Below are 14,378 nucleotides of genomic sequence, written 5' to 3' on the forward strand. Positions count from 1 at the left end.
CCTTTGCTTGGTCAGTTGAGATGTTTGATGCGATTGATCACTAAGTTCAATCGACTTTTGATTGATTGATTCATTCATTCATTCATATGTACTGATATATACAATGTTCTAAACTAAAAGGGTTCCAATCATTCATTCACTCAAAGGAACTGTGGATGGAGAGTTAATAAGCCAGCTGTTGCGCACAGTTGCATGGAGTTGACACATCTTACATTGGCATCCTTGTCTTGAAGAAATCGGTGAAGTGCTGTTACGAAGCGGAAGAAGTTATGAGTGGCGACGTTGTTGAGAAATTGTTCCAGTCCTTTCCTGCGCTCTTCTATGAACTCTGGTTCAAATCTACCCTGTCCAAACAATGATGACAGGTTGTTTCCAGGAAGTGGACACAGTTCACCAAACTTTATAGCCTTGGGCTTCTCTGACAACTTCTGTTTCAAAGTCTCTCTCAAGTTTACAAACTCCTTATATCTTCTCCTCACGGTAAACTCTCTCTCTGAGTACTCTGGGAATGTTGTCTGTCATGTTTGTTAATCATTGTTCATTCCATCATTCTTTCGATTCATTCATTCAGTTCTTTACATTGGTAGTTATCATATATGAAATGTAGTCATCTATACGTATTGGATCGGTCACTATTATGGTAATATACTCTGGTTCTTGGTAGTCTCCTATGACTCTCTTTGACTTTTTCTCTGTATTGTTTGTCTCTGATGTTGGTGCCGACATCTCTGCCTTCAGACTAGTACTACTAGATAATAAAATGTACAACTAACAATTCAATCAACCATTTGATTCTCATGTACTCACTCACTCACTTATAAGTCAATCAATCAACCAATCAATCATTCACACAACACACTAATAATACACGTAAACTCTGATAAGTGAGACAGTTTTCACTTGTCTGTGTGTATCTAATACAAGTGTATGTTCACTCGTTGATTCATTGTTATTATTATACAAGTTAACTTGTATCATTTGGGCCACAACTACTTACTTTCATTGGGCAGTCGGTATTAGAACCGGAATTAAGGGTACATGAAATGGATTGGGATTGGCCAAAGTAATTCGCATCGAGAAATTTAGATATTTATTAATAAATCAAGTAGTACAATTCCAATGTAATGAAATTTGTTTAACGTGTTTGGTTACAACAACAACACCTGCTCCTTTTTCTTCATAGTGTGGGCAATCTCGGGACTTTATCCATTTGAACTGGTGTCGGGCTACACATTGGGATTCATGGTTCAGTAGGGGTACCGAATGAGTCCTGCCCCGCCACCTCCCTTTGAAAAACCGTCAAAAATCGCATCTGTTTAGGCCAAGGTCGTATCTGAAACTGGAAAGTTTGTTTGACTGTTTTCCTAACAGTTGTAATCTTCCATGGATGTCCTAAGCCTTGAGGAGGATAGTGCTACAGGTAGTCGGACTCAACTCATTAAACAATTGTAATTGTAATTATCATTTGAGTATTAGTATTAATATAACAAAATTATAATAGGAATAATAAGTTATTTATGTATGTATTTATTTATATATTTGTATGAATAAGAGTTGATTTGAATTGCCCCATGATCTTGATAATAGAGTTCATACACTCACACACGCCACACAATCAATCACATTCACACACGAAACGACCCTTCACCCATCACCCAATCAAACGTTAGACTGTCACTTGTCAATCTCACCCCATCCTTTACAAATACACAACAACCTTCACTTATCTCCATCACCTGTCAACTCGTCAATCTCTGACTTACAATCCATTCATCCATTCACTCACATCATCCATTCATTCATCCATTCATTCATTCATATCAATAGGCAGAGTCTAAGGGCATAACTTGCAACAACAACAAACAACTAGAAAGACACAACAACAAAGCATTATAGCAACGTCAGCAAACAACTGCGCCCAACCCAACCAACATGGGCTACTATGAATTTGCTGAGATGCTAGAGGCAGCGGCAGGAAATGGCAGCAGTAGTAGCGGCGGAACAGACTCGAACAAGCCCTACACTTGTAAAGATACATTCCCAACAGAGGACGTAGTGCTCGGTATCTTGTTGGGCATTGGTATCTTTATCTCCTTCTTGCCACAGATCCTGGTGCTAATCATCAGGAAGAACATTGAAGGCCTCTCATTGATAAGTTGTTGGTTCAACTATGTCAACTGCATGGGCACATTCCTCAACGTGCTCTTCCTCAACTGGTTCGCCTTTGCCTGTTGTCATGATTACATGGTATAGTATCCTCGTCCGGCGTCCACATCCCCACTGGTCCATCTCCCTAACCAAACACTCCCCTCCCCTCCTCCTTCCAACAGACTGAATGGGTATGCTTCCAGAACCTGATACCAGTATCACAGTTGGGTGTACCATTCGTTACCACTGGTGTAATGTAAGTTGTAGTCAACTACCTTGGCATTGAAGTGAGTGGCAACAACTAACATTACATGGGACTACTCTAGTTTCGCACTTTATGTAATATACCGTCCTATCCTCCCACCGTTCGCCGCTGTAGAGGAGGCTAGAAGACAACAGAAACTTCGTCTAATGGAGCAGACGCAAAAGAATGAGCAAGCGAAGCTCGATGGTGATACATCATCACCAACAACAAACAACGACAACAAGGATCTGCCTTTTGTCGAGCCAGTAACTGCCCCCAGCGAGGTAGACAACAGCAAAGAACAACAAACCACCACTGGCAATGACAATGATGAAGACACCTCATCATCGTCGAGCGATGACAAGAAGAAGGACAAGAAGAAGAAGGTGAAGGGAGAGATCCCGCCAGACAGTTTCTTGCTAAAGGATGGTGATAACAAGATTGAGCGATTCTTCATTCGCATGGACTGGTACAGTGTGCCCTTTTTCTGGGGTAGCATGGCGGCGTCGCTCATCTTCTTCCTAATTGGCCTTGGACTTGTGCTTGGATATGGTGCCAAGTCTGACATTGTTTCCGGCTATGCCTACGCCATGGGTATCATGGCATCAGTTCTAGTGTTCCTTCAATGGTTGCCACAAATATATACAACATGGATATCCGATGTATGTACCATTCATTCAATCATTCAATCATTCTATTGATTACTAACATACATACTTGTAGAAAATTGGAAGCCTCAGTCTTGTATCACTGTGTATCCAGATACCTGGTGCAATACTGATATGTTATAATCAACTTTCACTTGGTCAGTCTTGGACCACTTGGTTCCCCTACCTTGCAACAGCTGTACAGGAGATAGTGTTGCTAGGAATATGTGTATACTATCTAATTAGAGACAGGAAGAAGAGAAAGAGAGAGAAGAAGGAGAAAGAGGAAAGAGATGCCAAGGATTCAGCAGCAGCAGCAGCACCACCTGGTGAAAATTCAAACAGCAACAATGACAATACATCTGGCGCCAATAACAATGACAACAACAACAGCAACAATGACAAGAATGACAACTATAATAGTATAATCAGTGACACAAATATCAATGATAGTGCCAACAACAATAATATTGAACAACAACAACAGCGTCTCCAGGAGTCTGAGAATATCTCCAAACATGAGCAACAACAAGAACCAGAGAGTGATCACAGTGAGAGTGATAGCGATAGCAATGACAATGAAATTGATGAGGGGACAAAGAGCGAGACAGTCGAGTTGGACAAAATGTAATAAGTAATTCATCTCATTCATTCATCTCATTCATTCAGCCAATCATCCGACCATTATTAAATATATATATATATATATAATATAATATATACATGGAAGCGAGTCTGAAGTATCAATATCAACTTCATTCGTCTATCTGTTGTTGTGTGTGTGTGTGAAGGATAAGTTCCGATAAACAGGTGTCAACAGTCCCAAACAATTCCCATTACTAGCAAGAACATCTTTGCATCTAACATTCAATTCCAAATTTGGGGTTAGTTCAAACTAGTTGTAGAGCTAAAGAGATAGAGATACAGATAAAGATAGAGATAAAGAGATACACACAATGTATATATCACTTGTAGTTATAGCTGTTATTATATATTTTGTACTCACAAGAAGTGAGTCCAAACAGATTAAACAAAGGATATTCAATGTAATTTGGTAAGTACTGTATTATATGTTAGAGAGAGGTACAGACTTTACAACAAACAAACAATCTAACAATATATGTTGGATTAGGAATAAACTCGGACCAGTTGTTGATAAGAAGTTATGTGTTCATAAGAGAGAGATGTTCTCGCATGCACATGGAAAGGTATTGGATGTTGGTTCAGGAGTAGGTCCAACTTTTAAGTTCTTGGATGAGGAGAGAGATAAGCCTATTACAGAGGTGGTGGCTATTGAACCGAATCCATTCATGTTGGACCGACTAAAGGAGGCGGCCAGAGATCATCCCTACAAGGTAAAGGTGTTGAACAGCACCATTGCCGAGGCATTGCAGAATGGTGAGCTAAAGAATGGCACATTCGACACGGTCATTTGCAACCTGGTGCTGTGTTCCATACCAAACTACCAAGGCATACTAGTGGAGATCCAGCAACTGTTGAGGCCTGGTGGCAAGCTATTGTTTATCGAGCATATTGTCTCGGAGAACCCTATCGCCAGCACCATTCAGAATGTGCTGAATCCCTTCTGGGGCATGATTGGCGATGGATGCAACCTCACGAGAGAAACCAGCAAGACCATCACTAGGATGAGCGGATGGAAGAGTGTAGACATCTCCATTATACCCGAGGCACACTACATTTCATTGACTCACGTCAAAGGATGTGCTACCAAGGCATAAATTGTAGGCACCAACAACAGTTGTCATTCATTAGTCAGTCAGTCATTCAGTTAGTTATTCATTGATGTTTGGACAACAATATCTTTGTGATCTAAATTGTAGGGAGTGAAGTATGTGATCGTGTGGGTGGTGGGGTGATTAGTCAGATCGACCAACCAAACAGTGTGTGTTTCTGATCATTATTACAACTACGACTAACGTATATATAACACTCACCTTTGTCCTGTTGTTGTTATTTGTATTAGTAACATGTTACTTACTTAACAAATAAACAAACATATCAATGGACAAACCTAGAACAACAACAACAACAACTTCCAGACTTCCAACAACTTCCAGCAAGAAGACGACAACCTCCAAAGGTCCTGTATCAACAACACCAAAGTCATCACCAAAGTCATCACCAACGACAACAACAACAGCAACAAAGAGTCTTAGATCACCTCTCCCAAGGTCCATAACCATCACAGCATCGACCTCCACAAAGCCCAAGCCAAAGACTGCAGTCCCAGCACCAACTACAACATCAACAACTGTTAACGTATCAAATGGAGAGTTGAATGATGAGGAGAATCAGCAAGTGGCGGTGTCATCAGACACATTCGTTGGACAGGCACAGGAGTCTGACACAGTGGCAGAGTCATCGGATATAGACCCAGCAGTCTCATCATTGGAGCTTATCTCATCAGATGAGTCCACTACTTCAACAACAACAATGGATATACCATGCACATCGACAACCACAACTACATCAACTTCTACTACTTCATCTAGTGTGACAAAAGCTAAAGTTGGAGCAGCGGTGACAGTGGCAGCGGCAAAGAAGACAACCTCTGTGGCTGGCACCCCACCAGTGAGTGGATTGAAGAGACCTGCGACATCACCATCATCAGTTGGTATGAGTGCAAAGACGGCCACAACAACAAAGGCTGCGAGTACGGTACCCAAGAAGACTACATCAGTCACCACATCAACTCCAACATTGACTTCAATCAAGAAACCAGCTGCATCCTCAACTTCCACATTAGCCAGTGCTCCAAAGAAGCCTCCCACCACATCGTCCATAAAGAGACCGACTACCACCACCGCAGCTGCCAAGACACCATCCACATCTTCCACAATGAAGACTACTCCAACCTCCACTACTTCCACATCATCACCCAAGGCATCATCATCAAAGGTTGGTGCCAATGTAACAACAACATCACCCACCGTCAAGCCAACTGCTACGACCAAGACCACAACACCTGTATCAACATCATCCAAACTAAAAACACCTGTATCAACATCATCAACTTCCACCACAGCCAAACCAAAGGTAGTGCCCATATCGGCCACAGCTGCCAAAAAGCCAGTCTCGGCGATACCAAAGACCTTGGCAAAACCCGCGGCAGCGTCATCAATGGCTAAACTCTCGCCAGCATTGGCAGCCAAGAGATTGGCTGCGTCCAAGACTACAGCCACCGCAACCACTCCAACTGTCACAGCCAAAGCCACAGCCGCCACAGCCACAGCCAAAGCCAAAGCCACCACATCCACCTCCACATCCATGACATCAAAGGTATCCTCTGCGACCAAGACAAAGACGACGACAACAACGACTACCACAACAACAACGACAACAATGACATCGACTCGATCACCTTTGACAACGCCTTCCAAGTCGTTGCCCAGCACAGTTGCCTCACCAAAGTCGATACTTGGATCACCTGCCGCCGCCCACCAACTCCTTGGCAGCGCAAAGGGATCCGCGCGGCCAGCAGGCCCAGCCAACCGCAAGAAGCCCACTGTCAACCCCGTAAAGAACCTGGCGAGCAAGGGCTCATCAATGCAGACGGCCAGCGCTTCACCCAAGAGGAAAGCGATTGGCGCAACTGGATTCGGACTGCTGGCCTCAATCGACGACTCACAGGGTATCGAGTGGAAGAACAAGAAGTTGAACAGTCGTGGAGACGGCAACATCAAACGATTGATCAAGTTTAGTGGCAGGAAGGCGATTGTTGGCCGATTGGTCGAGTGCGTGGTCACATCCATCCGCGCCAACTGCTGCTACATCCTGGGACTTGGGGCGATCGTATCATTGAGTGGCGTGGAGCCGAGTCTTCCAAGGTCCAGCAGGCCATGGCCCTCGACCTCGCCGGTCGCATTCGTAACAAGGAGCGCAGTTCACGTGCTCAATCATTGGTAATCGATGACAAACGATCATCATCAACCGATCAACCCGCGCTCAACAAAGAGTTTTGGGAGTTGCTCGGAGGGTCCTCGCGACCCAAGGATATCCCGCTTGAGGCTGACGACAAGAAACGCGTCAAGGACATTCTCTACCTACTGGCAAGCAGTAGTAATGGTGCTGCTGGTGGAGGACTGGCAGCCGAACCCATTACCCTGCCCAAGATCGGCCTGACCAAGGGCTGCCTGGAGAGCGCCCACACATACGTTGTTGACTGCGGTACTGAGGTCTACCTGTGGGTTGGCCGCCAGACCGATGATGCCGTGCGCAAGGGCGCCATGGAGTTGGCCGACGCGCTACTTGCTCAGCGCAAGGGCCGCCCCAAGTGGGTGAGCGTCACTCGTGTGGTGGAGGGCGGCGAGACCGAGTTGTTCAAGGAGAAGTTCGCAGACTGGAGCCGGTCGCTGCCCATCTCAATGGCGCCCGTCCCCAAGGGAAGGATCGCCGATGTGAAACAAGAGCACTTTGACGTGGCCAAACTGTTGGCGACACGTGACCTCCCTGAGAGCTTCACAGCAGCCGTCGACGATGCGCGAGGACAGGTGAGAGTGTGGCGCGTCAAGGATCATGGAAAGGAGGCAGTGCCAGCGCACCGCTATGGACACTTTTACTGTGCAGAGAGCTATGTCATACACTACCGCTATCTGGTCAAGATGAAGGAGCACAATCTAATCTACTTCTGGCAGGGCAAGCGATCGACCATCAACGAAAAGGGTGAGTCGGCCCGCCTAGCCGTGGACCTCGACGACGAGTTGGGCAGCATCACAAAGAAGGTAAGTTCATCGGGGTTGCATGGGCGAGTCCTGGACCAAATCACTCACTCACTGGAACTATCCAAATCAATCAATCAAATAATCAATCTCAGGTACGAGTAGTTCAGAACAAGGAGCCAATTCACTTTATGAACATCTTTGGTGGATTCATCATTGTGCATAATGGAGTGGACGATCGTGAAGATGATAGGGACAACAGGGCAATGTGCATGTATCAGGTCAGATCGTGCAATCACTTCAAGGGTCAACATGGATGGCGCGCCATTGAGTTGGACGAGGTCAAAGCCAACAATCCTAAACACCAACGACTGGTTTGTAATTAGGACCAGTCTTGACCGGTGCTACATCTGGCGTGGCCATCACTCTGCCCTCAGTCGAGCCATCAACGACACCAGGATGCAATCAATCGTTCAATCACTCAATCAAGACCACGACCATGACAATGACCAATATGATCTAATATTGTGCAATGAGGGCAATGAGCCAACAAGGTTCTGGAGTGACATTGGATCAAGCATCATGGCGGACGCAGAAGCAAGGACGGCAACATACTTTACAAGACACATGACCAGTGCGCCATGGATGTTCCAGTGCTCATACTCGAGTGGCCTGTTCAAGATTGAACGTGTGTTTGAGTGGGACCAGGAGGACTTGGATAACGAGGACGTCATGATCCTGGATTGTCGTCCAGACATCTATCTTTGGATTGGACGTCAATCAACACAAGAGGAGCGCAAGAGTTCAATGACTGCTGTGTTGGAGTATGACAGTCTGCTTCATTCTTCTCAAGACCATGATGCTGCTGCAGACAACAACAACAACAGTCATCCCAATGTATACCTTGTGGAGAGTGGATCAGAACCAAAGTCATTTATTCAATACTTCCATGGCAGTTGGAGGGTCTCAACCAAGTATTCATCATCGCGTAAGACTTCAACATCATCTGCTACTGTTGATCAAACAGTGATCACTGTATATGAGTACCTTAAAGTGTTGAACAGGACTTACACACTGGAGGAGTTGCAGAACAATCCACCAAGGGCTTTGGATTCGACCAGACTCGAGACATACCTGTCGGACGACGACTTCATGGCGACATTTGGCATGGACAAGGATACATTCGCACAAGAGAAGCTCTGGAAACAGGAGAAGTTGAAGAAGTCGCTTGGACTTTACTGATCAATCAATACATTCACATTCATTCATTGGACCATGGAATCGGATGTCCGTGTTTAGGTAATTCATTCATTCATTCGTTTGTCGTGGGTGTATTGTGATGAGCTGGCCCAACCCAGACCAACACAAGGTGGGTAGTCGGCACACCCACATCAACATCAGGAAGTGGCGGGACAAGACGGGAACATCAACAATTGAAATTTCGTCGTGTGTGATGAACATTAATTTAAATTTTAATCAAATATCTTATGATGTTGTTTGATAGATTGATTGATTGGTGTGAATGAGTGAGCGTTGTGTTGTGATGAGAGTGCCCCTTTGGATTGCTTCCGACTGCCCCAAACGCAATATCACATTGTACACATAGTGTTTCTTGACTTGGTGCAATCTCACAATCACATCAAGGGCTGACATTCATTCGTCTTATTATTCATCATACCTTTCATTCTTAAAGTGATAGTAGTTGTAGTTGTTTGTAGTTGTAGTATAAGTAATTGACACTAACACTACACATCATCATCATTCATTCACACACACTAATCACTCACTCAACCAATCAATCACCCACCACACACACTCTCACCATCATTACTATCTTCAAAGATCTTAATTACATCTATCTTTTATCACTTATACACACTCTCTCTATCTCCTTTTAAGACTACATAATATATTATATATACTATACTAAGAAACAACAACAATGTTGAATGTACTTAAGATCAGTTCACCACTGAATCGCCTCAGATTCAGTCCATTGCTCAGCAACAATACATCAATTGGCGTGGCCTCTGGTCTCCAACAACGCCGCTTCTTCTCACTCGAGTCCCTAAAGACCCAAACCAAGAACCAGAAGCTCATCAACTGGGTTGAGGAGCAGGCCAAGGTCTGCCAACCAGACAACATCTTTGTCTGTGATGGTTCAGAGGAGGAGTACACAAAGTATGTTTGATTGATTGATTGATTGAATGAGTGTGATGCCATCATGGACGCGACTTATCTGACACTCCCCTCCACCTCAACCCTTCAACCCTTCAACTTCAACTTCAACTTTAGGTTCACGAATGAGATGGTCCAGTCTGGAGTGCTGACCAAACTCAACTCTAGCAGACCAAACAGTTTCTTGGCACGCTCGGATCCAAGTGATGTGGCACGTGTCGAGTCGAGAACTTACATTTGCTCGAACCGCAAGGAGGACGCTGGCCCCAACAACAACTGGACCGATCCAAAGGAGATGAAGGCCACGTTGAAGCCACTGTTCACAGGCTCGATGAAAGGCCGTACCATGTACGTCATCCCCTTTAGCATGGGTCCACTCGGCTCGCCCATCTCGCACATTGGTGTGCAGGTGACCGACTCGCCATTCGTCGTGTGCAACATGCGCATCATGACACGCATGGGCGCACCCGTCCTCAAGGCCCTGGGCGACAACGGCCAGTTCGTGCCATGTCTGCACTCAATCGGCTCGCCCCTGGCACCCGGCGCCGTCGACTCCAAGTGGCCATGCAACAGCACCAAGTACATCGTGCACTACCCAGAGGAGCCATCGATCGCCTCGTTCGGCAGTGGCTACGGAGGCAATGCCCTGCTTGGCAAGAAGTGTTTCTCACTGCGTATCGCCTCGGCCATGGCCCGCAAGGACGGCTGGCTCGCCGAGCACATGCTCATCCTCGGTCTGACCAACCCAAAGGGTGAGAAGAAGTACGTGGCCGCTGCCTTCCCCTCGGCCTGTGGCAAGACCAACTTGGCCATGATGCTGCCAACGATCCCCGGCTGGAAGGTCGAGACGATCGGTGACGACATTGCCTGGATGAAGTTTGGCGCCGACGGTCGTCTGTACGCGATCAACCCAGAGAACGGAATGTTTGGCGTTGCGCCCGGTACATCGGCCAGCTCCAACCCCAACGCCCTCGACACTATCAAGCGCAACACCATCTTCACCAACGTCGCCTTGACGCCAGACAACGATGTCTGGTGGGAGGGCCTCGGACCAGCCCCCGACAAGGCTATTGACTGGACTGGACGCGACTGGACACCCGCCACCGGCCGCCCTGCTGCCCATCCCAACTCCCGCTTCACCGCACCAATTTCACAGTGCCCCTCGGTCGACCCAGCCTTTGCTGACCCAAAGGGCGTGCCCATCTCAGCCATCATCTTTGGAGGCCGTCGTGCGTCGACCGTGCCCCTCGTCTACCAAGCCTTCAACTGGAAGCACGGCACTTTCATGGGTGCCTCGACCGCCTCTGAGCTGACCGCTGCCGCTGAGGGCACCGTCGGCCAGCTGCGCCACGACCCATTCGCCATGCTGCCCTTCTGTGGCTACAACATGGGCGACTACTTTGCCCACTGGCTGTCGATGGAGTCGCGCTCCAAGGCCGACAAGCTTCCAAAGATCTTCTACGTCAACTGGTTCCGCAAGAACAAGCAGGGCAAGTTCCTCTGGCCAGGCTTTGGTGAGAACTCTCGCGTGCTCAAGTGGATCTTTGAGCGCTGTGCCGCCAAGGGTGAGGAGGGCGCCGAGGAGACACCAATTGGATACGTGCCCGCCGAGGGTGCCCTGGACCTCAACGGCCTGGACATCTCCAAGGACAGTGTACGCGAGTTGTTCACCATTGAGAAGAGCGCATGGTTGAACGATCTGGCCTCGATGAAGAAGTACTGCGCACAGTTTGGCACTCACCTGCCCTCTGAGATCACCAACCAGATCAAGGAGTTAGAGCAGAGACTGAACCAGAACTAGAGTGATTTATAAAGTGCACCTGGCTTTGTGGCTGGTGTCCTGGCTTCATGCCGTTCCAATCAACATTAATAATATGGTTTTTGATTGATCCATGGAGGACTTATTTTTTTTTAAATTCAGTTTTTTGATCAAAAATAGAACACCACTTGGATCATGATGAGATACTCTAACTCTTTCTTATCATTTATCATCAGTATATATATATATAATTGGACAATAGAATATGCTACCCACTCAAATTTTAAGAATAGTTGCGTCGTATCTTAACATTATTGACATACTATGTTTCCTCTTGACAAGCAGAACAATATTCATGCTACAAAAGAGCATAGCACCATCATTGAAATATCACTTTATACATGCTGTGCACTCGGCAACGCTCACAAGAGCCTCAATACAAGATAGAAAATATAGAACATTTCAGCACTTAACTACTATGGATAAAGATAATCTCATCCTAAATACACAGCCAGACTCACACTTCATAGAAGATTCGACTGATGGACCTCTTCAAGTTGGACACATACTACAATCAGTGACACGAGTGTCATTGGCTCGTTTTGATCGACCTCTCTGTGTTGGACTTATACCACAGTCTGTGACCAAAATATCGTTGGATTTTTTCAACCAGCCTCTACTGGTTGGACATATACCGCAGTCGGTGAAACAGTTATCGCTGCGCTATTTCAATCAACCGCTCCTAGCTGAACATATACCACAATCAGTGACAAAATTGTCAATGGAGCATTTCAATCAACCTCTTCAAGTTGGACACATACCACTGTCAGTGACCAAATTATCAATGTCATATTTTGATCAACCACTTCAATTTGGACACATACCACTGTCAGTGACCAAATTATCAATGTCATATTTTGATTCAAGTTGGACACATACCACAATCAGTGACAAAATTGTCAATGGAGCATTTCAATCAACCTCTTCAAGTTGGACACATACCACTGTCAGTGACCAAATTATCAATTTCATCTTTTGATCAACCACTTCAAGTTGGACACATACCACAATCAGTGACAAAATTATCAATGTGCTATTTCAACCAGCCACTTCAAATTGGGCATATACCTAAATCAGTGACCATATTGTCACTGAGCTTTTTCAATCAACCTCTCCAAGCTGGACATGTACCAGATTCAGTGACACAATTATCATTAGAAGGTTTCGATGAACCTCTCCACACTGGAGATGTGCCACTATCTGTGATACGTCTATCATTGGGACTGCTACTTTCAATTGGTCATATACCACAGTCAGTGACACAATTGACATTCACTAACCTCGGCCAAACTCTTCAAGTTGGATTTATACCACAGTCGGTGACTGAACTAACATTTCACTTATTTGATCAACCTCTTCAAGTTGGACATATACCACCGTCGGTGACCAAACTATCATTACCATTTTTCAATCAACCTCTTCAAGTTGGACATATACCAAAATCGGTGACATACTTATCGTTTGCACGTTTCAGTCAACCTCTCCAAACCGGACACATACCACAACTTCTAACACATTTAACCTTTGGACACTATTTCAATCATCTTCTTACAACTGAATTAATTCCGTCAGTTATATCGCTATCAATCCCAAGCAAACACTTCTCGGCAGCTAATCTGTGTTTGTTTGGTCACAAGTGTCTGAGAGAGCTCACATTTAACCATTATGTTGACAATACCAATCCAAACTCTATATTGTCCAGGGCAGAGACTAGATCATTGTTGTCATCAATTGGCACACTTTCACATTTGATCATACAAATCAAGCCATGGAATGATGTTAATACCAGTTTCAACACAATACTCAAGTGTCTGTCACCACATTTGCAATATTTACTTATGTCAATCCCAACGATCACCATACAGATCCTCTGCCAGAACGAGCTGGACTTTGAAATTCAATGGAGGCTTGTAGACGACGAAACAGCACTTTTTGTACCTATATCGGACGCTGATGAAGAGAAAGTCATTTCGTTTTGGCGGTTCTCGGCAGGGCTTGCAACGAAGGACAAAGGCAGACCAAGGCCACGAGGAACTACAAGGTCAAATTCCAATGCAACAGCTGTCCAATTATCGCACACATCAGAATCTGCTCTGAAAGTGACTGCAGCTGTTGTGCAGGACGCGGCCATGCTTAAAGAATTTCTTAAAAGCAAGACGATAGTCCAGATGTCTAGGATGACAAAGAAACAATTGTGCCACCATCTTACAGTCATGGGCATACCAACAGAAGTTTCGGAGACGCAGCTCACCAACCTCAAACTGGCTATGATTCTCTCAAAGACACTAAAGACCAAGTAATCATTCTGTTCATCTTCCTGTGCATGACCAATCAATCCTTAACTACAACAACAACAACAACAACAATCATTATTATTATTAATTAGGAATAAATATTTAATCCAGAATAATAATGCCTTTATATCTATATTTATCTTTTGGGTGTGATTATGCCAACAAAGCTACATTGTTGCCCAGAAGTCTAAAGGCTATTGATATTTCGACTTGGATTTTATGATCAAAGTATTTAAAGTTAACTGTTGGAAAGGCCATCAACAAAACCGGAAGATACTCTGGCATCAATTCATAAATGATCTCTGAATCGACAAGAATGATCAAATGCTCCAGTGTACTCGAGTTCATTATTGTTATTGCCAATACATT

General features: G+C 45.1%; 6 protein-coding genes across 6 annotated transcripts; 4 read left to right on the forward strand and 2 right to left on the reverse strand.

Moving 5' to 3' along the window:
- Window positions 1-161: 161 nt before the first annotated feature.
- SAMD00019534_062330 (hypothetical protein) lies at window positions 162-765 on the reverse strand (the record flags this gene model as incomplete). Its single annotated transcript, XM_012898831.1, has 2 exons — window positions 162-515; window positions 580-765. Coding segments are annotated over 2 exons (540 nt in total), but the record flags the coding sequence as incomplete, so codon positions are not given.
- Window positions 766-1,932: 1,167 nt separating this feature from the next.
- SAMD00019534_062340 (hypothetical protein) lies at window positions 1,933-3,670 on the forward strand (the record flags this gene model as incomplete). Its single annotated transcript, XM_012898832.1, has 4 exons — window positions 1,933-2,247; window positions 2,331-2,404; window positions 2,475-3,054; window positions 3,116-3,670. The coding sequence occupies 4 exons, from the start codon at window positions 1,933-1,935 to the stop codon at window positions 3,668-3,670; spliced, it is 1,524 nt and encodes a 507-aa protein (XP_012754286.1).
- Window positions 3,671-4,160: 490 nt separating this feature from the next.
- SAMD00019534_062350 (hypothetical protein) lies at window positions 4,161-4,760 on the forward strand (the record flags this gene model as incomplete). Its single annotated transcript, XM_012898833.1, has 1 exon — window positions 4,161-4,760. A coding segment is annotated over one exon (600 nt), but the record flags the coding sequence as incomplete, so codon positions are not given.
- Window positions 4,761-5,351: 591 nt separating this feature from the next.
- On the reverse strand, window positions 5,352-6,812 carry SAMD00019534_062360 (hypothetical protein; the record flags this gene model as incomplete). Its single annotated transcript, XM_012898834.1, has 1 exon — window positions 5,352-6,812. The coding sequence occupies one exon, from the start codon at window positions 6,810-6,812 to the stop codon at window positions 5,352-5,354; it is 1,461 nt and encodes a 486-aa protein (XP_012754288.1).
- Window positions 6,813-6,899: 87 nt separating this feature from the next.
- Window positions 6,900-8,960, forward strand: SAMD00019534_062370 (hypothetical protein; the record flags this gene model as incomplete). Its single annotated transcript, XM_012898835.1, has 3 exons — window positions 6,900-7,781; window positions 7,874-8,096; window positions 8,209-8,960. 3 exons carry the CDS (start codon window positions 6,900-6,902, stop codon window positions 8,958-8,960), a joined length of 1,857 nt encoding a protein of 618 aa, XP_012754289.1.
- Window positions 8,961-9,648: 688 nt separating this feature from the next.
- Window positions 9,649-11,697, forward strand: SAMD00019534_062380 (hypothetical protein; the record flags this gene model as incomplete). Its single annotated transcript, XM_012898836.1, has 2 exons — window positions 9,649-9,899; window positions 10,014-11,697. Coding segments are annotated over 2 exons (1,935 nt in total), but the record flags the coding sequence as incomplete, so codon positions are not given.
- Between the last annotated feature and the right edge of the window lie 2,681 nt (window positions 11,698-14,378).

This window comes from Acytostelium subglobosum (assembly GCF_000787575.1).
Source record: "Acytostelium subglobosum LB1 DNA, scaffold: scaffold11, whole genome shotgun sequence".
Lineage (NCBI taxonomy): Eukaryota > Evosea > Eumycetozoa > Acytosteliales > Acytosteliaceae > Acytostelium > Acytostelium subglobosum.